At 40.7% G+C, this 27,779-nt stretch overlaps 1 protein-coding gene across 3 annotated transcripts in view; it reads left to right on the top strand.

Annotated features, from left to right (window-relative positions):
* Nucleotides 1-27,779, top strand: part of LOC117424152 (ankyrin repeat and fibronectin type-III domain-containing protein 1) — a 127,301-nt gene that overhangs the window by 56,344 nt on the left and 43,178 nt on the right. For all 3 annotated transcript variants that reach the window (XM_058992307.1, XM_058992306.1, XM_058992305.1), the window contains exons 6-7: nucleotides 5,643-5,680; nucleotides 26,806-26,943. In XM_058992307.1, the coding sequence (XP_058848290.1) occupies nucleotides 5,643-5,680; nucleotides 26,806-26,943 (176 nt within the window). The remainder of the gene's footprint in view (nucleotides 1-5,642; nucleotides 5,681-26,805; nucleotides 26,944-27,779) is intronic.

The raw sequence follows: 27,779 nt of genomic DNA, 5'->3' as shown, positions 1-27,779 counted from the left end.
ATGCATTTTATTTTTTTTTATTACAAAAAATAATCAAGCAACTAAAATCAAGAGATCCCGGAAAGATGAAGACAGTTTGCGAAATGAAAAAAAAAAAGCGGGGGGCAATTATTCCTACAAACTGTATCTACACAATGAGTGTGTTCAGAAGGGCAACAGGATTAGTGGCTATCAAAGCCTGGATTTGAGTGCAGGTTACAATTGTTAAGGTGCTAGGGGTTGATGAAGACACAGGTGGCTTTCTTAGAGTGTTTTCCAGCACAAACCAAGGATATCCACTGATGGGTGCAATCCAAGGTGCTGTAAAATGCTCTAGGCCACCTGCAGCTTATCCATTTGGGATGCTGGTTTATTGAACCAACCTCCTAAACGAAGAATGTAAAGAAGCCATTCTAGTAAAAGGAGCAGCTTTGAGTGCCTTTCTTTGAAAGCAGACTGCTTTGATGAATGCTGGTTACTTTTGCTTCTGATCACATGTCAAATAATAATAATTATTCTCTTTTCGCGAGTCCTTTGTATCCGGAGGATTGCTTCAGCAGCTCTGTTTTTAAAGGTCAGGACTGAATTGCAGCACATGGTTCCTCTGTGGCTCTGTCTGGCTCACACAGTTGAGAGGTAGCAGTCCAAACTTTTTCTTAGAGGACCTCATTAAAGACAGCGGTCTATTCGAGACGCATTAACGCATGCATTAATCGATTTATTGATCTAGCTCAATCAAACATGTATTGTTCTATAGGGGCCTCATGTTTGGAAGCTCCTTCTCCCGTGTGTATTTTGTTACTAACACGGCCATGCTTTCTGTTGTGTTTGAGGGCTTTTAGAAGAGTCCTATGTTGTTTCTTTCTGCTTGATTTTTAATAATAGTTTTCTATATGCATGTTTTATATTGCCATGTATAAAAATACAGCTGGATTCAAAGGTGTTTGCTTTTAAGTATAAATGTGTTCTCAGTCGCATCCATTATTGTCAATTTGATTACCTGTCTGGTAATCAATTAGGAGACTGGTTGCTGATTACACTTCGAGGGTCTATTATTATTATATTGCCCTCAGCTATGAAATATCTGAATAAAGTGTAATAGGACTCCCGCTGAAGTGCCTAAAGACTAAGAAACCCATCTCATTCCATGATTAGTAAGTATAATGAGTTTATTGTAAAGTTTAACAGATCACACATGACCTCCTGATGGTGTGTCAAAATTAAGGGCTTGCGTTTTGCTTTTTTAAGTTGTCTTCATTTGATAAGCCAAGCAGCCCCCTCTGCAGACAGAGAACAGTCTGGCAAGGTTTGACCGCTGCTCGTAATGGCTTGTCGGGAGACGAGAAGTGCATTAACAACCACTTGCTTTGTGAAGGGATCAGGGGAGATGGGGGTGGGGTGGGGATGGGATGGGGGTGGGGTGGGGATGGGATGGGGGTGGGGTGGAGATGGGATGGGGGTGGGGTGGGGGTGGGGTGGGGGGTGCAAAAAACCTTGCAGTTTACTTTCTCTCTCTCTCTCTCTCTCCCCCTCCCCCCCGCCGGCATTAATTGCTCTGTGAATGTGAGAACAGTTGGAGGGGAGCATTCAAATCTTTAGAGATAGCTGATTGTGATTTGCTATTGAAGCTGCCATGATGTTCGACAAAAGTGAATCTCGCTAAATGCAAAGAATTATGGATGATTATTGAATGGGACTCTTTCACAGACACCCGGAATGCTAAGCACATCTCGAGTTTGTGGAAGTAGTTACAAGAAAAGAGCCCTGGTTTTTTTAGCTTGTGTGTTTAGCTACGCGGTCCGTTGCTGGCATCCATGATCTGGAACAGACTCGTTTTGCACTTCTGCTTTTCTTCCATGAAAAGATCACAGATCAGAGAAAGCCAGTACAAGTGAAATCGCTGGCCATTGATTTGGTGCCTGTGTTGTGGTTTGTGTTGGATCAAGCCTGTTAAAGTGAAATGATTACAGACCAAATTTGAAGGGTATAATCTTGTAGCCTGGCTATATCAGTTACAATTGTGTATAAAGTGGACAAAGGTGTAGGGGCTAATTTTGAGGCAAAAGCAACATATCATAGTGTTCAGTTCAGTGAGTTTAGGATTCTATTTGACTGTTCACTGGTGAAAATAAGAATCTGTTCCCCACTGACTTGCCTGGTTAAATAAAGAACTGATTAGGTACTGATTTTTTTCCACCCTGCATTTTATTAACTGATTTTAAAAGGTTTTATTGAGATAGATAACAAACAAAGAGATGAATAATCACACACAAATAAATAGATAATAACAACATCCATTTGTTACAGTTAATCTTGTCTCCGAGCAAGCACATTGCACTTGCCTAATTGTTTGGAATGATATGCAAATGTGTTCATTAAGCCTCATGCCTGGCTCAGGGAATACAAATACGAATTGGAATCGTGCATGGAGTCTTTTCATTCTTTGTATTGGGGTATGCTGTTCTAGAGTCACCACATGGCCATCCTTAAAACACACATTTTTAATATAGCATGCTCCTGTAAATAAGTAAAGCCTTGAATCAGGGGAAAAAAGCCCCTGCTTCAGTATAAAAGCTTCAGTTCTGCTGTGGAAAGCCTGATCGTCTTATATAATGCTTCTCAGCAGTCTGAGGAAATCCACGACGCAACCAGAATATGCCCTATTGCAACACAGCCTGAGCACATAAATAAATACCCACAAATGGTTCATTAAAATGACCTACAGTACAGGGATGAATCCGACTGCAAGCAGCAATTTATATATGATATACATACATTATATATATATATGTATATATATATATATATACACACACACAGTACTGTTACCAGTTAGGTTTATGTAAATCTGTGTCTCTCCCTATCAATGCTGAAACTTCCCTGAACACAGACAAACAAATCTGTCCTGTCATCTTGCTGTCATTGCAGCCCACGGAATCAGTCTGTTTCACCATCCAGTTGGCACAAACACCCCATTCCTTTACTGCGTAGTCTCCTGTCAAGAGACAAGACTAGGGATGGGATCAGTGGGCTATATCTCCCGGCATCAGTTCAAGTTACCAAAAAGTAATTCCTTGTTTAATTCACGCAGGCGCTTGTAAAGTAATAGCAGGGGTTGTCTGAGTATGTTACTAAAAAAAACTACCAACACAGTTTTGGGTTTTCTTTCTAACTGCTTAATAATATGTTGTTTCATCTTCTTTTTTCTTTCTGCAGAATAGGTGCTGCAGTTAGATATCCCCGGGTTTTCTCTGATAACAAGGCATGAAAAACAGCTGCGTCATAACATGTTTTTATTGAAAACTTATATATAACGATTCCATCTTCCTTGTTTGGCATCCATTGCTGTCAAAACAAATAACGGCACAATAGGAGGTGAACCCAAAGGCCTCCTGTGCTGTCGCTTCCCGGATTAGGATAAGGAGTGCACTGACATTAAACAGTGTGCATGGAGAGGGATCTCCTGTGACCAGAGAAACAGACCCCGGGTAGCAGCTCTGAGATCTTATAAAGCTACGTTTCAGCTGCACATGGAAGCTGAGCTGACATGGGAGTAAAGACATGACTGTTTGTATGTAATGCTTACTTTTTTTTTTTGCGATTTTAATAATTTATTTATTTTATTTTAAAAGATTGGTCAAAACATACAGTAACCCAAACCTGAGCAACCAGACCCCAGCCCCACCCCCCCCAAGTCCCTCACCCCCTCCCACCAAGTCCCTCAACCCCTCCCACCCTCTCCCAAGGACCAGAATAAAATAAGAGAAAGCTATTCCATGATCAACGTGGACACCTTAACATGGGCCTCCTTCCATATTTCAAGCACAAAAGCAGAGGCATGATTGACTCTGACAGTAGACAGTTCTAACAGAATAACGTCAGAGAAAGTAAGCATCCAGTGTCGCCAAGATAATGAGTGTGGAGGAAGCCAACGCTGAACCAATAGTTTTTTAATAGCAGTGAGACCGGCTAGTTCTCCAATCGTTTTGACATAGTGTTATTAGTGAGCCAGTTCCTTATAGAATGTGTAGAGGGGACTGTGTTCCATGGTACTCCATCTGTATGTAGAGCAGATCCTAATCTAAGATACCAAAAAAAAGAAAGGAAAAATTATGCTAAATAGGAGTATTATTATTAATTTCTTAGCAGACGCCCTTATCCAGGGCGACTTACAATTGTAACAAGATATCACATTATTTTTACATACAATTACCCATTTATATAGTTGGGTTTTTACAAGAGCAATCTAGGTAAAGTACTTTGCTCAAGGGTACAGCAGCAGTGTCCCCCACCTGGGATTGAACCCACAACCCTCCGGTCAAGAGTCCAGAGCTCTAACCACTACTCCACACTGCTGGGATGTAATGGTTGCAAACGAGTTAGCTATGAGGTCCAAATCGCGTAATACATTTCTTCATAGAGAGGCCATTAAATAAAACATCTTCTAATCGACGAGGAAGAACTAACACCTTTTCAATTGAATGCCATTGGACAGATGAAACAGTATCAAACCAGGTTTTAAGGGGACGTAGCTGGAAAGCCCAGTGGTAAAGTTGAAAATTTGGTGCCGCTAGTCCACCTGCAGATTTGGGAAACGCTGATGCGTAGAAAATTTTGTAAAGCTTACTTATTTGCATGTGTCTAGAGAGCTGCTAGCCCAGTTGTGATGAAACTAGCTATGGACATTAAGTGTATTGGAATCACAGAGGCTGTATGTCTGCTTGCCCGACTTTAACACAAGTTATCGAGTGTATCATAATCTGGTGGCACGTGGTCTGTTCCTGCATCCGTTTCACTGCAGCCTTTACTGGACCTCAATCCTACAGCAGCATCAGTCATTTCCGCTATAGATTTTGGGCTCTTGGTCTGCAGTTCAGTGCAGCGAACATGTGCCCAGACACATTCCTCAATTGAGAATCCTTTTAATTTCTCTCACGTACGCTTCATCCCAGTGTATGAAAAGGCAGTTGTCAGGGACAGGAGAAAAGAAAATGAAGAGTCGTGGTTTTGCTTGCAGCCTTGAGCAGCAGTTCACAGTACAGACTGTACACTCTGTCCCCATGGATTCAGCACAGCGCTTTCTTCTTTTCTGTTTTCCTGAATCACTGCACATTTCTTAAATCTGTTCTGTAAGAGCTGATCATTCGTAGCATTTGAAGCAAGTTTCCTAGCAACCTTTTTTTTTGTATTCTGTTTTTTAATTTTCAATTTTTTTTTTTTTATGGTCAGCAGCCCAAAGTATATAAAGTGTTAAAAAAGCAGCTTCGATTAAAAACAAGATGCTCTGTTTCTTTCTCTCGTTTCATTCTGTTGCTGGACTGCAGAGCAAGGTTTGCTCCTGGCCTTGTTCCTGACTGAATTGTGTGCTGCAAATAGATGACTGATTAAATCACCGCACAGAGTCAGACTCCTACTTAACTCACAGATAAAGTGTTGCAGTGTGACTCAAAGAGTGATTAGCATTCTGTTTATAACAGATCAAATTAACCATAGGATTTTTATAATAAATGTACAGTTTCTGTATAAAAATGTAGTAATGGTTGGAAAAAATATATATTTTTGCAACCTAAATGAAATATTTTTTGTACATTGATTAAATGTTGCTATGGCAACACCTTACAGACCTCATATCTTCTTCTTCTTCTTATTTTCATTTATTTTAGAGTCTTGGATCCACAGACGGACAAGAACCTCAAACAAAGTAAGTCAATATTCATTTAATATTTGTAATCTGCTGTCTGGTAACTGGTGTGGATAATAGGCTGTTAATAAGAAAAGGAAACAAGAACCTCGACAGTTCTTTTAATTGACAATGATCCCCAGAATCCTCAAGTGACAATAGAAAACGTGATGCCAGTGTTCAGTGCATTGTGGCCTTCCTTGTTTTACTGGGCCATTCGTTTCATAGCATTTCATGCACATTAGTAAATCTGCTTGAGGCTGAGAGCCATGTTCATTATGAACAGCTTTATAGCAAACCTGTAGGTTATTGTATGTCACCCAGCTGATGAGGCAGAAGAGCATACTGTATGGCAAGCTGTTCCATTATTTTCAGTTTTGAATTTTATTCAGATGCAATTTCTAAATAATACTGGTATGCATAGGAGTGTGTGTGTGTGTGTATATATATATATATATTTATATACTGTATATGTATATATACACACACACATACAGTATACACACACATGAACAAGAAATGTAATTGGTAAACTGAAAGGTCACTATTTTAATAATTAGCTACAACATTTGGGCTGCTGCCTTCTCCAGATAGCATGGTAGTACTAGCCAGCTAGACTATTGCTGTTTAAGTTTGAAAATGTGTGTGTGTGTGTGTGTATATATATATATATATATATATATATATATATATATATATATATATATATATATATATATACAGTACTGTGCAAAAGTTTTAGGCAGGTGTGAAAAAATGCTGTAAAGTAAGAATGCTTTCAAAAATAGATATGTTAATAGATTATATTTATCAATTAACTAAATGCAAAGTGAGTGAACAGAAGAAAAATCTAAATCAAATCCATATTTGGTGTGACAACCTTTGCCTTCAAAACAGCATCAATTCTTCTAGGTACACTTGCACAAAGTCAGGGATTTTGTAGGCATATAGTCAGGTGTATGATTCAACAGTTATACCAAACAGGTGCTAATGATCATCAATTCAATATGTAGGTTGAAACACAATCATTAACTGAAACAGAAACAGCTGTGTAGGAGGAATAGAACTGGGTGAGGAACAGCCAAACTCAGCTAACAAGGTGAGGTTGCTGAAGACAGTTTACTGTCAAAAGGCATACACCATGGCAAGACTGAGCACAGCAACAAGACACAAGGTAGTTATACTGCATCAGCAAGGTCTCGCCCAGGCAGAAATTTCAAGGCAGACAGGGGTTTCCAGATGTGCTGTCCAAGCTCTTTTGAAGAAGCACAAAGAAACGGGCAACGTTGAGGACCGTAGACGGCCAAGGAAACTTACTGCAGCAGATGAAAGACACATCATGCTTACTTCCTTTCGCAATCGGAAGATGTCCAGCAGTGCCATCAGCTCAGAATTGGCAGAAAACAGTGGGACCCTGGTACACTCATCTACTGTCCGGAGAAGTCTGGTCAGAAGTGGCCTTCATGGAAGACTTGCGGCCAAAAAGCCATACCTCCGATGTGGAAACAAGGCCAAGCGACTCAACTATGCACAAAAACACAGGAACTGGGGTGCAGAAAAATGGCAGCAGGTGCTCTGGACTGATGAGTCAAAATTTGAAATATTTGGCTGTAGCAGAAGGCAGTTTGTTCGCCGAAGGGCTGGAGAGCAGTACACGAATAAGTGTCTGCAGGCAACAGTGAAGCACAGTGGAGGTTCCTTGCAAGTTTGGGGCTGCATTTCTGCAAATGGAGTTGGGGATTTGGTCAGAATTAATGGTCTCCTCAATGCTGAGAAGTACAGGCAGATACTTATCCATCATGCAATACCATCAGGGAGGCATCTGATTGGCCCCAAATTTATTCTGCAGCATGACAACGACCCCAAACATACAGCGAAAGTCATTAAGAACTATCTTCAGCGTAAAGAAGAACAAGGAGTCCTGGAAGTGATGGTATGGCCCCCACAGAGCCCTGATCTCAACATCATCGAGTCTGTCTGGGATTACATGAAGAGAGAGAAGCAACTGAGGCTGTCTAAATCTACAGGAGAACTGTCGTTAGTTCTCCAAGATGTTTAGGCCAACCTACGTGCCGAGTTCCTTAAAAAACTGTGTGCAAGTGTACCTAGAAGAATTGATGCTGTTTTGAAGGCAAAGGGTTGTCACACCAAATATTGATTTGATGTAGATTTTTCTTCTGTTCACTCACTTTGCATTTTGTTAATTGATAAATATAAACTATTAACATGTCTATTTTTGAAAGCATTCTTACTTTACAGCATTTTTTCACACCTGCCTAAAACTTTTGCACAGTACTGTGTATATATATATATATATATATATATATATATATATATATATATATATATATATATATATACCAGCCAACAATGTTGTTGAAGGTATTAATACCTCCTTGCCCCCAGACAGATAACATACACTTTATTCAATTATTTTCAGATTTTACAAAAGAAACACATTTTTCCTTTTCATATTTCCTACAAGTGTCCTAATCTTTTGATGTCTCTTATTTCCTTTACAAGGCCATTAAGGGACCTTTTTCTCAGTAGCTCCAGCCTCTCTTTGGTCTAATTAAGTGTCTTCTTTTGCCTTTGTGTCTGACGCAGTTTCCTTTCATGTCCTGGCAGACTTCTTCAGGTTCAAAGAGGAGCTGCGTCAGTGACTCCACTTACCTGTATGCAGATCTGCACAGCCGCGCGCGAGCCTCAACAACATATTGCGAAATAGGCATAAACAGCCGGCACAGATGGGTCAATTAGGTTTCTTTTTTTTCACATCTTTGACACCTCTTGTTCTGTGTGATTTGGTAAGAGGTGCTCATCCATATAAAAGTTTCCCATAGTAAAAGCATACCAAAGTGTAATAAAGCATAGGTAGGCATTGTACAGCACAGATGATAAGCATATTTATAAACGTGGCAAACCAGGGTAAACTATGGTAAAAACATAGTATAACCACAGGGAAAGCGTGGTAAAACAGCACAAATGGCATGCAGAAATACAGTGGGGAACTTTTATAAGGGCAGCATGAGTTAGCTGGAGATGTTTTAAAACTATAAGAACGATGAACTCCAGCAGACAAACTTTTCAAGGGGGTGTCTCAGCAGAGTTCAGGAGATTAACCCAATGTGAGGTGGTATGTGTAGCAGGGCGGAGGCTGGGCCCGACCCGGCGACCACACGAGCGTCTTAACCACCATGCAAAATAGCCAGGCTCCTCTGCAAATCCTGTTGCATTCTTCATATAGGGACTGGTGTTCACCATACCTATTGCACCTGCATTGTCGCTATTTTTATAATAGGGATATTGCTGCTTAGGGTAAAATCATACTTATTACTGTTTTTTATAGTAATTAAATGTCAGGAAAAAATGCAATCTTAATTAGGATCTGGTGTGTGTACTTTAATGATAAGTCCCACTGTTACTGAAGAAGAGGGATGTGTGGAGATGTTTTATAAGAAACAGACTGCTGTAGATCCGTGGGTGCATGAGACACTGCGTTATCTGTAATTACTGTGAGATCACAGAATGATCGCAATGGATTTGCTGTGTTCAGGTTTTGAGGGTGGCAGCATTCTTGTCCCTCTGCCCTCTGCAAGACAAATCAGTTCTTCTTCACAATGCATGGGCGGAGTATCTTCTGCCTAATTAAGAGGGTTTTGTAACGGCAAGGTGGAATCCAGCATTTTTCTCACCCTGACTTGTTCTTTACCTGCTGTACTTTGAGAATAATCCTCACAAAAAGCATGTTATTAATGATTGTATTGTTTCCATGCAGTGTTTAGCTGGCACTGCACCATTCATGTCATGTCATAGCATTTCATTTACATTGGTAAATGTGCTTCAGGCTGATAATCATGTTCCGTGAATACCTCTATAGCAAGCCTGTATTGCATGCCACCCAGCTGATGAGGCAGAAAAGCATACTGTAGGGCCAAGTATTGTAGACAGCTGGCAACTTTTAAAATGAGTGTTATTTATAATATTTTTTTCAAGTTTTCTTTTTCTCCTTCCCTGTCACAGAGGTAAGGGAGAGCACTACACAAATAAGGCTGTGCATTAGAGCCACAAATTCTCATAAATGAAATGAAATCCAAATAAATCCACACGTTCCAGGGCAGCGTGAAGCAAAAAAAAAAAAACACAAAGAAGATGATAAATATTTTAGGAGACCAGTAACACAAGCAAGTGCCTTTTTTATTAACGCAGTAAAAAGTCTGGTCAGATTGCATTCCATCTATAAAATATAGCAGTAGAATAGTCTCAAGGAATACTGTTTAATCAACCGAGCGGCAGCGACTCTCGCATTCCGTTTTGACACGCAGCAAAGAAAACGGAAGTTATCAAACTCAGCAGCATTCAGCACGGCTGGATTCGAACCGGAGAGTGAGCTATGCATTGCAATCCTTTTGTTACCCTTGCATAGCTTTAGTGTATTGCAGAGAGAACAAGTGACTGGATAAAATAAGCCCTACTTGCATACATAAGAGAGAATATATTATTTCTTTAAGGTCTTATATGGGTTATATTTATGTTTGGGAGCAGGGGGGCAATACCTTTTGTTGTGACTAGCAAAACTGTTAGAAACGAAGTGAACTATGAGCTGGTCTGCTTGCTGATGAAATAGGATACGCAGACTATGGAGTAAAAAGACACCAATGCATTGTTTTGTGGAGGTGTCACTTGAACGCGATTGCGGGACACAGCAGGTTTCGGGGTCACATATCAGTTCTGTTCTGTAGGGAGCCGTACTCGAGCAAGCAGCAGAGTGGAGCCTAGGGTGGGACGGGGAGGAGAATACTGCCAAACCGCAGGACTGTCTCTCTTGAGGTCGTCGTATAAAACTCCAATTTCACAACGGATAACAGCTCCAGTGGCCCCTGTCTGTTTTGAGTGCTCAGCTGAAGTTCTGGTACGGAAGCTCTCCAATGAGTTTGGTTCAAGGGTGTTCTGTGCTGTATGTGCCTGTGTTATTTATGGTCGAACCACACTCTGTGTGTGCAGTTCACAATGTCCTAAATAGTTTTTTATTTATTTATTTATTTAATTATTTTTTAATAATTTAGTTGTCGACATTTTTTTTACCCTGGTTTTTCTCCCCAATTTTGTATGCCCAATTATTATCTGTATCCTCGGTTCACCGCTCGCAACCCCCCTGCCGACTCGGGAAACGGCGCCTGGAACAGACGTCCTCCAAAACGTGTTCCTGCCAATCCGTCATTTTTCACACTGCAGATCCACAGTGAGGCCACCAGACCTATAGTGCCGGAGGACAACACAGATCTGGCGGCTCCATTGCAGAACCACAGGCACCCTATCGGCCACAGGGTACGCTGGTACGCGGTGAAGCATGGATTCCCCTGTCGACCTAAAGCCTCCCTACCCAGACGGCGCTCCACCAATTGTGCGCCGCCCCCTAGGAACCCCCGGTCACATTCAGCAATGACATGGATTCGAACCTGCGATCTCCAGGCTATAGGGCGCATCCTGCACTCCACGTGGAGCGCTTTTACTGGATGTGCCACTCGGGAGCCCTCTGTTCTGAATATTTCTGATATCAAACACTGCCATAATACTCCTTCTAAAATTTGATCATGTATATTTGTGAGTTTCCCCATGCTTCTCCCATGGTTATACTATGCATTTACCACAGTTTACCTTGGTTTACACTTATTAATACGCTTTACCATGCCTCGTTATTCTTTTAAAGTGCTTACCTATGGTTTACAATGCATTTACTATGCTTTATAAGAGATGAACCATTAAGAAATCAGTAATCCAGGGATGGCATTAAGACTTCCATTAAATTGCAGTTTGATCCATTCCTGGTTTTACTAGGAGTTTAATAAAACCACACAGGCTTCATATTTGATGGGTTGTATAAATTCCTCTGGCAAAATGTCCTGGCGTGATTGAACTCTCACCTCATGTAGCTGACCTATTAACTTTCTGGTTGTGGATGATGGATGGAATAAAAAATAATAAATTAGGTTTGTTTTGTTTTGTTTCTGCAGGGTGATGGTTTGTGCTGTTTCTTCTATGTTTAAAAGATCATGGTGCAGTTGTACGTATTTCGTTTTTTGTTTTTTTTAATTGCGAACAGATATTTGTTTTTTAACTGTTTAGTTTTTCACAACTCAGAAGTTTGCTTTATTTTTTTTCAATTTGGAAAAGGCAGGCAGTGATTATACCTTGCCAAGAATCTACTGAAAAGAATCCAAAACTCTGATAAATGCTGGGAAAGTAGAAAGAAATGTTGCTTTGCCCTCTCTGTGTTTTTTTTTTCATTTTCCCAACCGTGCACTTAAAATAAAAAAATAAAACAAAACAAAGACACACAGGCAGTTAAAAGGTAGTTTAATATGAAAAAGCATGCAGGCAGTTTTCTGCTTCACAGGCTGTAATTATTTCAATCGTTTTAAGTACAAATCAGATATAATATTGCTTGGGCCTTTATTATTTTTGCAGTTCTTTATACTGCATGTTAAGACTGAACCTCAGATTTGAATTGCTTATCTTATTAAGCTTTCTCCTATGACATTAAGCCAGGGTACAATGCCATGGGAATTCTATTTAAAAGCAGGGAAGCAGGGCTCTAGAGTGTTTTGTGCATTATAAGCTACGTATGCACAAATTCCTGTTTTTAACCCTTTCAGGTACAAGGGACATGTGTGTCCCACAAAATAAATATATATATTATGCTGACTTTCTTATTTTTGAAACAAGTTGCACGAAACAGGGTTTAAAATGTACCGACAGGTTGGATCTGGTCATCCACATTTTCAGTTTGTGATGCTTGAATCGCTCTGAAATGCAAGAAGAAACCGCTTGAACAACCACTCAATTCCTTTCGTTCCTTCAGGAGATAGGTCGTCAGAGTTGCACTGTTCAATTGAATTGTTCATTTTCTCTTCACGCTGCTGGGGCTCAGGGAGGGGGGAGTGACATTCTGTATGTCCCTTCCATTTTAGAATTGTGGAACTTTGACAGTAAGGGATTGTTTATGGCCATTCCAAGGTAGAACTTACAAGAAACAAAGTCAAGTAGACAAACGATGAAGGCACACAATATGTCCCTGCCACAAAATCACAGCTCATTCTAAAAACTGAAAGTGACGTAGGCAATGTAATGTAATGCCAAGAAAGATTCCAGATGTGAGGGCAGTATATTGACTTCTAATGCTCTTAAAAACATGGTCATTGCTCCTTACAACACCCCTTTACGGTGTCTGTTTTCATAGTGGACAGCATGCATTTCGCTTGTCTTCAGAAGCCAGTGTTGTAAAAATGAATTAGCAGTCAGTGGCATGGATTAGGTGGCTGTGTATAGTTTCACTGTGTGAGGCTTGGGTTTCACATTCTAACAGTTTTGCACATTCTCTTTCATTTCCAGCCGGCACACAATGGTTGTATTAGGGTGATGTATTATTTTTATTTGCTGTGTAATGTTAGTTCCACAACACTAATTTGAATCAGATGGCGATACCTGCTGCCTGTGTTTTGGGAGCCCTCGCAGGGTATCAGCATTAATGGTAATGACTGGATTGCCATGGCGATGAATTCTCTGGGATGTGAAGAACAATGTACAATAATAAAATAACCAGCATTGTTGTTTTTGGGGTTTTTTTTTCCTTTTCAAAACCATTCTTTGTAAGACATCATCCCATACGAAACATTCATATTTCATTCTCTGTGTTCTTTGAAACGCTGCGCCCGGTTTAAGAAATCAATAATCTATAATGATGCAGAATGCTTTGCTATGCTTATTGCTGAACAAACTGCTTCTGTGATTGTACTCTTATATATAAACACACACTTCCACATTCAACAAACACATTAAGAACTCTTTTTTTAAGCACTGTGCTTTTTTTTTAATAGGGCCATTTTTTTTACAATTAGCTGTTTTAAAGTGGGAAATGCCTTTACTAAAGCAGCAAAGTTAAGATCTTATCAATTAGCGATGTGTCTCCAACATCAATTTGTAACTCCCAGGTAGGTCTGGCTGCGGTAGCATTCATTGCACAGCAGGACCCCTTTTCAGCAGCTCACACTAAACAAGAGAGAGAGAGGGGGGAGATCTTTAGATTTGAAGGCGCTATTCTCAGCATTCCAGCTGTTTATTTAAACTGCCTCCCCTGACCCGCACTCATTCGTCACCCTGATACGATACCTGCTGCTCCATTGTCTCAGACCCCCTGTGCTAAAGCAGTTGGCAGTGCTCGGCTCCACTGTCTTTCTGTGGGACAGTAAATAAGCAAGGATTGACCCCGCAACTGTTTCCGTGGTGTTGACTCAGCGTTATACCGGGATCAAAGAAGAAGGAATAGGGTCGCTCCCCTGGGGGAAGGTAGCTCCATGGCCGATTGCAGGATCAGAGAGGGATAGACACCGCTTTGAAATAATGATGAAACAGGCATGGGAGTTGCTGGCCATCTGAGATTACAACAACAAATCTCGTCTCCCAGACAGACAGACACCCAGGAGTTGGGAGCGGAGGTGATCTGAATCCGATGTGTCCGGGTGAGGTGTGGATGGGACATCCTGCCTGTTGAGCGCATTGAGGATCTCTGAGTCCTTGTGTGATTACAGCATGTCTCCACCCACCCACTGGAGTCGTGACTAGAGACAATGCTTACACACGCACACACACACACACACACACGCACACACAGGCAGCTCAGCTATTTCTGAGGCTGTGCATCTCATTAAAGCGATCCTTTCAGCAACTTGGATGTTGCAGGCTGGTGATGCTCTAGATCTCAGCAGCTTGCCTTGGATGGATGTAACAAATGCGTAATTTACAATTGGTTCATTAGCGCCACTCTAATATATGGATTATTTTTATTTAGAAAAATAAGGCAGGGTATTACATCACTGGATAATTCCATCGATGGGGATCTAAGTGATTTAAAAACTGTTTTCCAGAAACTAGTAATGCATATCAAGTACTAAGGCTGCATTATATATTTTGTCTGCATAAATATTTAAACATATTTGTGTAACACATTCATTTTATTGGGTTCAAGTAATAAATACACTGGGCAGTAGTCTATTCTCAAAGGAGATCACTTAGAATAAGCTGATACACAGGAGCCTATCAGATAACAGAAAATAGTGCCCTAATATGGGATGCAGCCAATGCATCTTACTGTGTCATTAATGTCACAGCTCATTTGGTTCACCTTTCGAGTGCAGGCATAACTGTGGATGGGCACTATAGTTTTATAGCTGCTGCTGCCATGGAAACAAAGACTTGTTTTCTTTTTGTTTCATGAAAAATGTTTCCTCAGATATGTAAAAAATAAATAATTAAATAAAAGCACCTGAAAATCTTTTGGAAGTTAACATTGTTAGTTTTCTGCAAGGCTGAAAAATATTCTAAATAAATAGAGTCTATCCTTGAATTATATGTCAAGTTGCCATGGATACAAAACTGACTGCTACCCCCCCCCCCCCAACACACATAAAGATCAAACACACACACAAACACCAGCTCACATACACACACACACGCACACACACCAGCACGCACACACACACACACACACCAGCTCACATACACACACACACACACCAGCACGCACGCACACACACACACACACACACCAGCTCACATACACACACACACGCACACACACCAGCACACACACACACACACACCAGCTCGCACACACACACACACACCAGCTCGCACACACACACACACACACCAGCTCACACGCACACACACATGCACACACACACACACCGGCTCGCGCACACACACCAGCTCGCACACAGACATGTTTACAGCAATACAACCACGTAGCAATTTAGCCTTTGTATTATAAAAAAATAAAAAAAGGTTACTCTGATAGTCTTCCACTATCACAAGAGAAAGATGCACCTGCAAGAGTGACAGACAATATCCACAACCCTGTCACTGCTTCTCTCTAATTTTTTCCCTAAATTTGTGTCTGGTTTCAGCTCTTTTTTACTGTTGTTCTGCTTCTTGGAATGATATGTCAGAGTGCCAGAACTTTTCCTTTGAAAACGGGTGCATTGTTAATACATTTGTTGTTAATGGATAGTCAACAGCAGGTTATCTGTCTAGGACAGTATGGTACATGTGAATAGACCTTGCATTCAGCTCATACAGCACATCTCAATGCCTGACTCTGTCTTCTTTATCTTTTCAGTGATCACGTTACTCATCTTCAGTGTTGAGAGTACAAGCAGTTGAACAACGGTTTCTTCTTCAACGCAGCTGACAGCATCATTTCGTTTTTATACCACATCTCATTTTGGAGTCTTGCATTCATTCGAATCCAGTGTCAGTGAGTGGGTGAATCATGCGGTTTCCGAGTTGCGTTTCTCTGAATTTATCGATTTCAGCATCCTTTCTTTTTCATACGTGGTACTTGTTATATAACCGGAATGCTCCATGGACTCCTGAAGATGGTCATAAACATTCCACCAGCCTCGTTCATACACTCATAATGTTTGTACTGGAGACACCCTCCATCTGTCCTCATCCAGTGGGTTTCTGGTAATCTGAGGTGCAAACTAACTACAGATATGAAGAGAAAACCACTCGGTCACTTCCCTTAATGGAGCACCGCCCTGGTAATTGCATGGAGCACCGCCCTGGTAATTGGGGCGAGCACCTGCCTTTGGGGGTGCGATTCCTTGGGGGTGTGTATATATATATATATATATATATATATATATATATATATATAGGCATAGATATAGATAGATAGATGGCAATGGTATCTATAGAAAGGGCTGGAGCATGAGAGGAGGGCTGTTGTTCATTGTGAATGTCCTGCAATCACACTGAATAAAAACCCATCCTGATCATCATAATGGAAATAGATGCTTGTTCGAGCACTGCCTGATCTTTTGAAACGCAGCTGTGCTCATAGTGAAAAACAAGCCAAAACGAAAGGTGCTTAATATTTGTAAACACTGAGTGCAGTTGAATTGAATTATTTTAAACCTATCAGTAGGAGGATTGGCTTAAATAAATCCTCCACCTACCGGGCCTCCTGCAGACGAAACAGAGATGTGTCATCCTCATTGCCAAGTTTATGAAACGCGTTGAAGCGGGTGTAGTGTTTTTATATAGACGGGCCGTGGAAAATGAACACACTCTGAGAAGAAGCAGGGTGATCTTTGTAACGGCAGGTATCCATCATCTTGTTGTTTGGTGGCCCGTGACCAGTATCCATCCTCATCTTCCAAAGCCAGGTAAATTCAGTTTATTTTTCAATAACTTCTTAACTCGTCTTGCCAGCATTATCAGTAGCAGCAGCCTGCACCCCTGCCCCCTCCCTCTCCAGAAGCCCTCCCATACCACATGCAGTTGTTGCACTTGTATCCCATTGCAAGCTCTGCTCAGCAGGGGGAGCTATGACACTGGTCCCCGCGACAGTAGCACGGCGCCACACGGCCTGCCTGTTTCACTAAAAGCTTTGGATAAAAGAAACAAACTCTTCCGCTTGTCAGTGCTTTGATGCACCTCAGCGATGTCACCTTGTTAATCAGTGTTGAAATTGTAGAAATTTTGTGTGTTCACTTCTTTCTGTGTATAATTCTGGTCCTCTTTTGTCCGTGGAGATATTTTCCAAAGTGTATCATTTTAAACGAAGACCCCCTTGGTTTCTCAGCACTATATCCAGGATTATAGCAAAACTAGTCAGGATGGATGTTTGCTTGGCAGCTGAATGCAATGTTATGCTTTTAATCCATGTTAGCTTGAAGTTTGAAGCATGTAACCAAGTAAGAGTATCAGTCCAGCTATCACAAAAGACTAAGTCTGTTGAATAGTCTGCTGAATAAGGCTTCAGATTTCAATAGCAACTGCTTTGAGGCCAATCCTGCGAAAGAGAACTGTGTTGCATAGGACATTAATAGATATCTGAATAGATAAAGAACAAAATAAGATCCTTGAGCAATTAATTCTCTTAGTCTACTCTCTCCTCTGCACACAAAGATTTTACTTGTTAATTGGATCAGTATCATTAATTTTGAATTTGGGGGATCTAAATGAATGAAACAAACATTGCAAGTACATGGCAAAGCTATATACAGTACCAGACAGCACCCACACGATTTTGGACACCAATTAAAGAGAGCTGTGAGTCAACTATTGTGTGAACTGTCAGGTCCCTAATTAGCATTTGTGCAAACCAGTCCTTTGCTGGTGCTCATGTTCTGCCATTACTGTGGCAGAAGGTGTTTATTTTACACAGTATCTTCTTTTTAGAAAGTATGTAAAACATTTATTTTCAACAAATGAAAACTGGCAGCAACAAAAATCATTTCCAATGGGCAGTTTTGCAGTGCAGTTCAGTATTTCTAGGCATTTTTGTTTTCCAACTAACTTTTATTACAGTGCGCTTGACAAGAGAGCGGACAAGACTGTATACTTCTAATTCCAGCTCTGTGTTCCTTTTGTGAATTTGGAAATAAAAACGAAAATGGTTGACTTGACTTATTTTATGATCCTGGCTGCTCACTGGAATTTTTGTGTACAAAGGATATGTTTTGTTTTGCACACCGCTTTAAAACAACTTGGTTTAGAGAAAGTTTTAAAAAAAAAAACCCCACTAATGCAGGGTTTTTGTTATTGGGGTGGGGGGGGACACCTCTGTATTCAAAGCCCCTCAATAAATCTGCGGAGGGTTATTTGAAAGCATGTTTTGTTATGTTAATGCTGTGATCAGAGCTGTGTGGGACATCCAGCGAAAGCCTGATCTTTGAAGTAACCAGTGAGACTTTGCTGTTTGTTAAATTAGGCTATCACTATTGTGGCCATCATCCTTTTGCCTTATTGTGCTGAGGATCTCGCGCGATTCCACTGCTGAGAATGTGGTTGAAAGTGAATGGATTAGGAGTTTAGACTCTTCTACTTTAAAAGGGGTGTGGGATTGTAGTTGCATTTCTCCAGTGGGTCAGCTTATTTTTCGGAACTTTTTACATTTGATTATTTTAAGTTGTTTAGCACATCAAAGCGCCATTCAGGTCAGTACACTGTTTCCTAATTTCTAAGATCTCTTCTGCTTCCACTGTGATGTCCAGGGGGGGTGGGGGTTACAAGGTTCTTTGCTGCATCTCTTCTGCGTCGCTACCATCTGTTTCCCGGCTATTAAGAGCATACGATCTGTGTTTTAGTTAAATGATAGATGTTTTTGTACAGTATATGCGGAAAGAACAGTGTAGGTGGGGAAATTATATGACATACTTGATTATACTTGTTCATTTTTCTGTAGTGTTATTTTTGAAATATGAATAATGAGCACCACAAAATAGTTGTTTTTATAGAGTCTTTTGATTCAACTTACGCCTATGTTTTGTTTTTTTTACATGAAAGCAGGGTTTCATCTTTGTTTGTCTGCACATCTCTGGGTTGTCATATTGAATCTTGGATATCATATTCTTTGTATATTCTTCCTGTGTTGAGGCTTTGAGAGTGGTTTTGACCTCTCTGTGTTAACTATCATATTCTTTGTATATTCTTCCTGTGTTGAGGCTTTGAGAGTGGTTTTGACCTCTCTGTGTTAACTATCATATTCTTTGTATATTCTTCCAGTGTTGAGGTGTTGAGAATGGTTTTGACCTCTCTGTGTTAACTGACCGTATGCTTTGCTTTCAGTTTAATTTTAGGGGGAAAAAAAGGCCATTCAGACGGAGTTAAGCAAATAAATAAACAAGGAAAACGCCAGCTAAAACACTTTCTGGAATAAAAACAAACAAGCAACATACACAGCGACGAAACAGTGTCCTTCGTGTAATGACATGCTTCAGTAAAACGGTGGGCTCCTCTAAGGACGAGGCTTGCACGGTCCAAGCCAATCAGATGAGACTTGAGGCTGCCGGTGGCTTGTGCTATTGTGAGTGAAACAAGAACTTCTGTTGCTCGTCATGGTAACCGTGTTGACACGGGACCTGGGCAAACAGGGCAAATAGGTCACGAAGAGGTAATTGAGAAGAGGTAGAATATCAACAGGGCATGACTGAAACTTCATGAAGACACTGATGAGGACTTCTCGTTGAGTCGTTTGTCTGAAACTACTGCACTCACGTTCAGTTCTAGTCGTGAGCACGGCTTTCTGGTGATAGGATGCTGTGTTGACTTGACAGCAGAAGTTCTCAAGTCTTGAAAACAAGTTGAGTACGATGTACCGTTGAGGACGAGTGTGGTACCTGAGCTTTGTTGATTGTATTGGCCTTATTGTATCTGCTAAACCTAAACTAATTGAGTCGAACTGCTGTTATGTAGAACTCAGCTTTGTAATCTTATTAGTTTAGTCAGCAAGTAATGTACATTTTAACTTAAGATCTTGTAGGACTAAGCATTATTGTTATTCAACACCAGTTTCTATATAAGTCTTAAGTACTGTATTTCTGTATTTTAGTAGGCTTCAAGGATAAAATATGGAGTAATTTACAATGAAATGCTTTGACAATAAATTTTTTTTTGTCTTCTAAAATGTATTAAGGCTTGTATCGAGGGAAACATAAAGCTTGACTCCCTTCACTGGAACAAACAGCTAAATTACCCCTGCATAAATAATGCAGCACCCATTTGAGCACGGATATCGTTCCTTGAGCCTGCTGTGAATGGGAACCATGGAAACATGAGAATGCTGCTCATCTCAATAACCCTCAGAGGCTGCTTTGTGATGCTGTAATAAATGCAGTGTATAGTCAGAATTGAATATCTTCGAATAGATCAGTTACTTACAGTGAGAAGGGTGAAATTATGGTAATCAATTTTGCTTTTCTACTTAGAAAATTGAAAAACAAAAAGCAAAGCAAGCTCTGGTAGCTGAAAGTAGACCCAAATGCAGGGCAAAGCAAGCCGATTCCCTTCAGTCTTTATGAGCTTATGAGTTTCCTCCATTCTTTAATTAACTCCTGTTTTTTTGAAAGGAGGAAAAAACATGTGACTGTTAAAAAAACGTATGGAGAGTGCTTAAGAGGACTTCAAATGTTTTGTAGTTTGATTCTAGCATTGTAAAATTTAAATTAAGCAGGAGTTGATTAAAGGCTGGAGTAATTTAAAGGTCCTCACAGAAGCTACATCACGTGCCACTGCTTTATTCTGAGACTATGATTCTGATAAAGAAACACAGTTGTCCTTTTTCTCAACACCAGTGTTTTGTGCTCAGTAAGCCAGTGCTTGTTGTCTGGTAGATGTTCCGAGACCAGTAAGATTGAGCCTGCATTCTGGGTCCTGCAGCCTTTTAATCTGGAGTGATCAAAGCTTCTGAAGAGAATATTTACACTGGGTCAGTATTTACACAGAATTACCATACAATTACAAAGAAAGTCAAACGAAATCTCTCTTCCTCGTTTTCATTTTACTTCTCACTTTCCACAAGGCACAAGTCCTTCCCAAGTGGTGGCCATCACAAAACCTTATTGTCTCTTTGGATTAATAATCCAACCTTTTTAATTTGCATAAATTTTTTTAAAAAAAAGTTTAGTTATTGTTGGTATACAGCACAGGGCTGAACGTTGGGTTTGAAATAAATGGGATTTGAAAATGTGGCTTCACTTTAAGGGAACTTGTGACGTATAAAATGTCCATATTTTTCCTTTTAAGTAGCTCATTTTGGATTTTATTAAATTAAAATATGTGTGACAAACTCTTTACACAGAAACTTAGAAGGATCAGGGACATGACATTTATGAGAGGTCTTGGTATTGCAGTCCTTTTTGATGAGATAATCTGGTGTAGTGTCATGTGCCAATGCCTTGCTAACCCTGATGAATGATTCTGTGCTCTTCTGAAAGCATAAGGAATCCATGACCTATATTCTTGTGCACTGCAGACATCAGACTACTGTGCTGGCATCTCTTATTCTGCAATGGCTCCTTTACAGTAAAGACTTTAAACACAAGAAACAAGGGGGCTCAGTTTCACTCGGGGGGGAGGGGGCCTGTTCATAGTAAATATATATTAATTTGATCTCAGCCTGACACTCTTTGCTATGGCTCCCTGTCTAAAATGATTGAGTACCAATATATGAACGTGGCAATGTGTCGCTCCGATCTGACGCAGCACAATTCCATAAACCACCCCACTTGAAGCAAAGCTAACCATTACCGCCTTTACACCTTGTCAGCAAGGGGCACATTAAGAGATAAAAGCTCTTGCTGTTTATTAAAGGATAACTGGCACCAGACAGGTATCCTGGGCACCAGCTTCTTCATCTGGAAGGTCTTCAAAAAGAAACCGCTTGGCTCTGTCTTTTCCTTTTTTAATTTATTTTTTTTCTTTTTCTTTTTTAATGCTTTTTGGATCTGCTGAGAGGCGCACATTTACTTTCCAAGGGTGTCTTGAGATATCTTTTAGTGGAATTGATTAAACCACAGCAAGGAGGAATTTAGCCAAAGCAGAATTATTTAGCTTTGCATTGGAATGGGTCCAGGGGGTCGGGGTTAGAACCCCTGGTGCTGGAAATGCCACAAGCCTGTGCCAAAGAAAGCACTTTCAGAGGCAGGAATGGGAACTGGACTCCCGTTGCATAGCGTTTTGATCCACTCCCGTGTTTTACTGTCAGCTTGCTTAACCGCTGTGTATAGGTAATGGTTCAAACTGTGAGCACACATTCCACAGAAAAACAGCAGCAAAATGTCACAGCGACAAAATATCACTCACACGAGCCACCCTGGATTAAGAGGTCTTAAACCAGAACTGCATTTTTAACAGTTTCTTGGAGGATAAATAACAACACTACAAATGCATTTAGCGAGTTGTCACAGCTCTATGAACAGCATCTATTGCCTCACACATACTTGCTAACGGCAGGTTGTGTAACCAGTCCCACTGCTAAATGTTGAAATGTGCTTTTGATGCCTGGATTCGGTGTGCAGTACCTCATATGAGTCTTCAGCGCAGTTATCAAACTGCTCTCTAAAGCTCTGCTGGAACAGTCAAGTGCGTTGTCAGAAGAGCACTGACTCACCCACAGCTACGACTGCTGCTTTTTCAAAGCTTTGTGAAAGTTTTGTATCCCACATATTTACAAAGAGCGCAGGAGGCCTTAGTCATCCTGGTTGAATTAATGAGTGATCTTCAACAGCAGTGCAGTGGGACTACAACCCCATTCTGGTCCAATAGGGACGGGAGATATGGGAATGCAGGACAGGTGAAACCATGTCAGCTGAAGAGGGATGCAGTCTAAATGAAATCGCTGGCTTGTTTAACTTTAGGTGCAGGACATGATGCGGTCTCTGATGTGTTCTGTGTTGAATGAGCCAGCATGGCAGCAACATATCCCCCATTGCCATGACCGTCAGTTCAAAAACAGCATGTACAGAATAGCATGGTCTTCTACTCCCAATGACTTGTGCTAATCAATGTTAATACCAAATTTAATCACAATGTAAAAAAGAGTTTTCCCAGATGTATGTCAATATGTAAGCGTGACAGACAGGTGTACTGCAAGGCAGTCCCCCGATGTATCCCCAGAATCGAATGAAAATGTTTTTCCACATTTAAGGTGTTCGACCGCCTCCACTGTATCCCCATTGCTTGGGATTTCATCCCCATGGTCTAAATAGCCACAGTGATACATGTTCAAAACCACTGGTATGCTGAAAATAGTACATTTGCTCACAATACAGGGTCATCCTCCCCCTGGGTATTGAGTAGCCACATGTTATGAGCATTGTTTTTAGTTCCAATACCAGGGAGCTATAAATACCTGGTCCCTCTTTCCACTCCGCAGCATGGTGTGGTGCTCTGGGCGATGCTGCATGGTGAGGTGTAGCACTGCTGTACAGTTGGCCCCAGGCGCTGCCTCGCACCTTCAGCAAGAGGGATCTGGGAGCACAGTGACCAACTCTGTGTGGGAGAACTTCTCTCTGCTGCCCTGCTGAGATCTGTCATTCCAATTGAAGCTGTCAGTGCAAGTGCGTGCCATCTCATCTTATCAAAGTCTTTCAAGAAAGTGGCTTAAACAGTGACGCACAGAAACGTCTCATGTTTGAAGGTATCAAAGCCTTCTGAGTAGTACTCGTGCCTTATCAGAGTTCCTTTCAAAGCAATCATAGCTCGTCAGAAACTTTAAAAAAAAGTGGAACTTAAGAAGTACCTGCACTGATGGCTTATACAAGATGCATAGAAAAAGTTAGTATTGGCTGGTGTAACAAATAGTAATGCATTAGAAGTGGTAAGCATGTGAAAAGAATGGCAAGTTGAACAGCGGTTCAGGTGCAGATGCAAGTACCTGTCACCCTGTCTGCTAGGAAGGGTCTTCAGGAATCCAACGTACTGTCATCTTACAAGTAGGGTCATCATATGTCTTTTTTCCCCCATATAACGCCCACCTGATTCAGGCAGACAATGGCGGATTGGGCTCCACAACTCTTGTTTTCCTATTTTGGAATATACTGTGTTGTGTGGTACCTCTACCGTAATCTCCAGTATATAACATGCACCGTGAACCATCCTGAATAGAACAGACATGACTGAGCTGCCTTGGGTTACATCCGTTGTATAACAGGCACCTCTCCTCTGCTACCCTAGCAAGAGCACCACGGTGTACTATTCAGAATAACTTATAGACTAAAAACCTGGTACACAGATGCTGTATATAATACTTAGACATTCTCCTTTGCAAAAGGGTGGAATAGGCTGACAGGTGCATCTAAAACTAAAGAAGAAAGCATTTGATCTTAACCAATAGTAGACATCACTGGCTTCAGCTGTTTTCTGAATGCCTGGGTAGTGGTGAAGCTGCATGCCTGCGTAGTTTAATGGAACAGAGATGCTGCCAGCTCAACCAGCAAATCCCATCTGGTACATTGCCGTTTCCCAGTAGGGAAGCCTGTGCCTGCAGCATGGCTCCTAATGGAACTCATTTCTCGCCATATCAATTAGTGTAACTGTATCATTGCTGATATGGTCTTAAGCAATCTGTTTCCTTTTTTTTTTTTTTTTTGCATTAATAATTCTTGAACTGTTATTTAATAGAAAATCCCCAGTTTTAAATTTTTGCAAATGCATTTCTGGAACTAAAACGGCATATCACATTTTGTGCATTCTGAATAAAATTTAACTGGGTAAAACAGAACATTAATTAAGCTTTGAAAAAAATATTCACCTAAGTGTACAAGTGTACTTTATCAATTTTACTTTGAAAAGCTACACATTCGTATGGTGTGTGTGTGTGTATTGTTAGCGTTTCATATTTAAAAAGTAGAGGGAGGAGGAATGGGTTGAAAAGCGTTGTCCAGTCTCTACTGATACAGCCCGCAGGTTTAAATTGAGACACTCATTATTACAGGCACTGATTTCTCACAGCTCAAATTTAGATGCCCCATCTAACTTAATTGCTTTGCGCTGCTGGCAGCTGTTTGGGGGGGCATTAATTCTTCGCAGAACCACCTTTCATAGTGGATCACCATCACAAAGCGCTTTACAAGATAGTGAGGAACAATGCATAATACAGTGGAACGTCACATATCCGACCGTCACATAACCGTATAAATAAAACAAATACATATTAAAAGTAGGCTACGAGAGTAATGGCATTGGCAGCAAATGCAGCTTCCATGATGGAAACAGAAAGAAAGCGTTATAGCAATCAGCCTTTTGGTGTGTTCCCCTTTAAGAGAGGAGGGCTGTGTGCGTGTGTCAGTCAGCTGCGTGTAGCAGTGATGTTTCAATACACCAGTTGAGAAAGCTTTTTTTTTGTGCAATGTGTTTATATGATGGAGTGCACGCTTGCAGATATTGGCAGTGTGTTGTTGTAGCTTTTAAATGCATTTGAATTAAACAAAGCAAGCTTCATAAACGCAATGCTTGCCGACTGTTTGTATAAAATAGCCGAAGCAATATTCAATTTTTTTTTTAAAAAAGCTTTGTGTGGAGATGGCTTATAGCAAACCACATAGCAACACTGTGTATTGTAGCTTAATTCATCTTGTTTACGTTTGCTTACCTTTAAAGCAAAAAATGTCCCTGTGTTTAAAGCAGTTTGTGTGTTGTTTTCACAGAAAGGCTGCAAATTGATTCAATTCAATGAAACGATAAAGAAGGACAGCTCTACATTACCTGGAGGCATACTTGTAATTTTCCATTTACTATAAAAAGCAGTAAAGAATTGCTGGTGCGATGTCGTGTAGGAGTGTCAAATATGCCATCATTGTAAAGACAGTGCGGATATTTGGTGATGGAGTATGGTCTGAGTGGCTACAAGAGGCACTTGCATGTTTATACTGTTGCTAGGCACTTAATGGTGCTTTATATTAGATCAGAAGGGTAAACTAAAAGCAAGTAGTAAAATCCAATCTGTTTTTTTTTTTTTTTTAAAACATCTCTGGGTAAGACCCCCCCCCCCCCCCCCCATTCCTTGCCTGAGAGTCGCGGGTTTGTTTTTCCAACAGGGAACACTTTCAGCACATAAAACACTGTCTTCTGTAACAGGGCTTGTCATTTGGCTGGATTTTGATTTATTTATTTATTTTTAATCCATTGACACACCAAGCCATTTCAAGATCATTTTTTTTTTCTATTATCCATCTTATTACTGGAGTAGCAGTGAGCCTAGTCGATTTTGATGTTTGCTGCTTTTTGTTTTTTTTAATATAAACCTTGATGATCGCATGCTGTGAAGCTTATAAATGATGCTCCAGTGCACTTAATGCTCTGCTTGTACAGCTACCAGCACAGACAGCAGAGGATAAGGGCTTGGAACGAGAGGAACTGTAGATTATCAGCCCTGGTCTATAGAACTGGTCTGGATCATTTGCATGTCATTGATTTAAAAAAAAAACCACTAGTACTGTAGTTCCCTATTGGGGCTGAGCTCTCCTAAAGGTTCACAGACCTTATCTGTTGATTGGGAGCCCCTTTTTCTGTTCGTCTAGGGGGCAGTCGCTGATCGCTGCAGGTTCACATGCTAGTTGGTCTGTCATCTGAATTCAAGAGGAGCTAACGAAGCATGCTGCTGCTGCTGCTGCTGTGCTGAAGACTTCACACAGCTGACTCCAAGGAAACGGCTGCTCTGTCGGGTAGCTGTCTCCATGTCTCCCCATCCCCTCTGCATTGCCGGGGTCTATGGAACAATGGATTGCATCCCCCTGCAGTTCTGGTTGCATGTGATAAAGCTTTAGTTGAGTGTGTTCTGTTTGGTGTTCCTCTAGGACAGAGAACAGGATTGCCCGTTTTGCTCAGCGGCTGAATCAAAAGCAAAGAGGGCAAAGCCAGTGCAATGCGCTGAACGAGGACTTTAGGCACTTCATGCTCCCAGGTTCCCCAGGCATTTCACAGAGCTTAGATAGGTAAGTGCCGCTTCTTCTTTGCTGTTTGTACTGACACACTAGGAAGTGGAGGTGCATTTAAAAACACCATTGTCTAAATCATACGAGTGTGTGTTTATGTTCACTTTTGATTTAAAAAAAAAAAGTGTTTTTCAATAATGCATTAATTTCTCCAGTTACCAAGATGTACTTTGTTGAGCTTTTTTTTTATGGATAAGTACATAGACTACACCTATTAGGAAATGAAGATGCAATAATGAATAGTGAACAATGTTGTTCATTTGGATGTGCTGTACTATTGATGAAACTGTGAAAATGTGTTGTATTGTAAGGTGATTTCAGTTGCCTTATTATATATAAACAGAAATATGATAAAGCAGTGATGACTACAGATACAGATGCTAGAAAAGATAGTTCTTGACCATCATAAATTACAGAGGATTAGTGATTGTAGCAACAGTGCTTTAAAGGACTGTGTGTGTGTGTGTGATTTGTGTTTGGACGCACGGCTACTGGTTATCTGCACTTAAACCCTATGCAATTTAATAGATCTGTGATTTCCAACTCTGCGTTAGCAAAGGCAATGCTGCCTTGTAGAACTGGCAGGCTCGCTCAGTGCAGCGCGCTGCTATAGAGATATTTGAAATTCCCAGCTGTGTGGACTCAGTCCTGCATTATACTTCGCGTTAAGCACTAAAGCGGCTATTACGTTTTGTCATTACTTCTAAGTGACTCTATATTAAATTGTTTTGCAGAAAGGTAGTGGTTATGCAATAGCAACCATTCTTGCTACAGGGTGCTCTAATAATAATAACTGTCGCTCTCTGACCACACTGTTAGTGTATATACTGTGCTGC

Source organism: Acipenser ruthenus, chromosome 19, assembly GCF_902713425.1.
Source record: "Acipenser ruthenus chromosome 19, fAciRut3.2 maternal haplotype, whole genome shotgun sequence".
In the NCBI taxonomy this organism is placed as follows: Eukaryota; Metazoa; Chordata; class Actinopteri; order Acipenseriformes; family Acipenseridae; genus Acipenser; species Acipenser ruthenus.
Note: the sequence above shows the minus strand (reverse complement) of the source record. Positions and strands in the feature narration are given on the sequence as shown.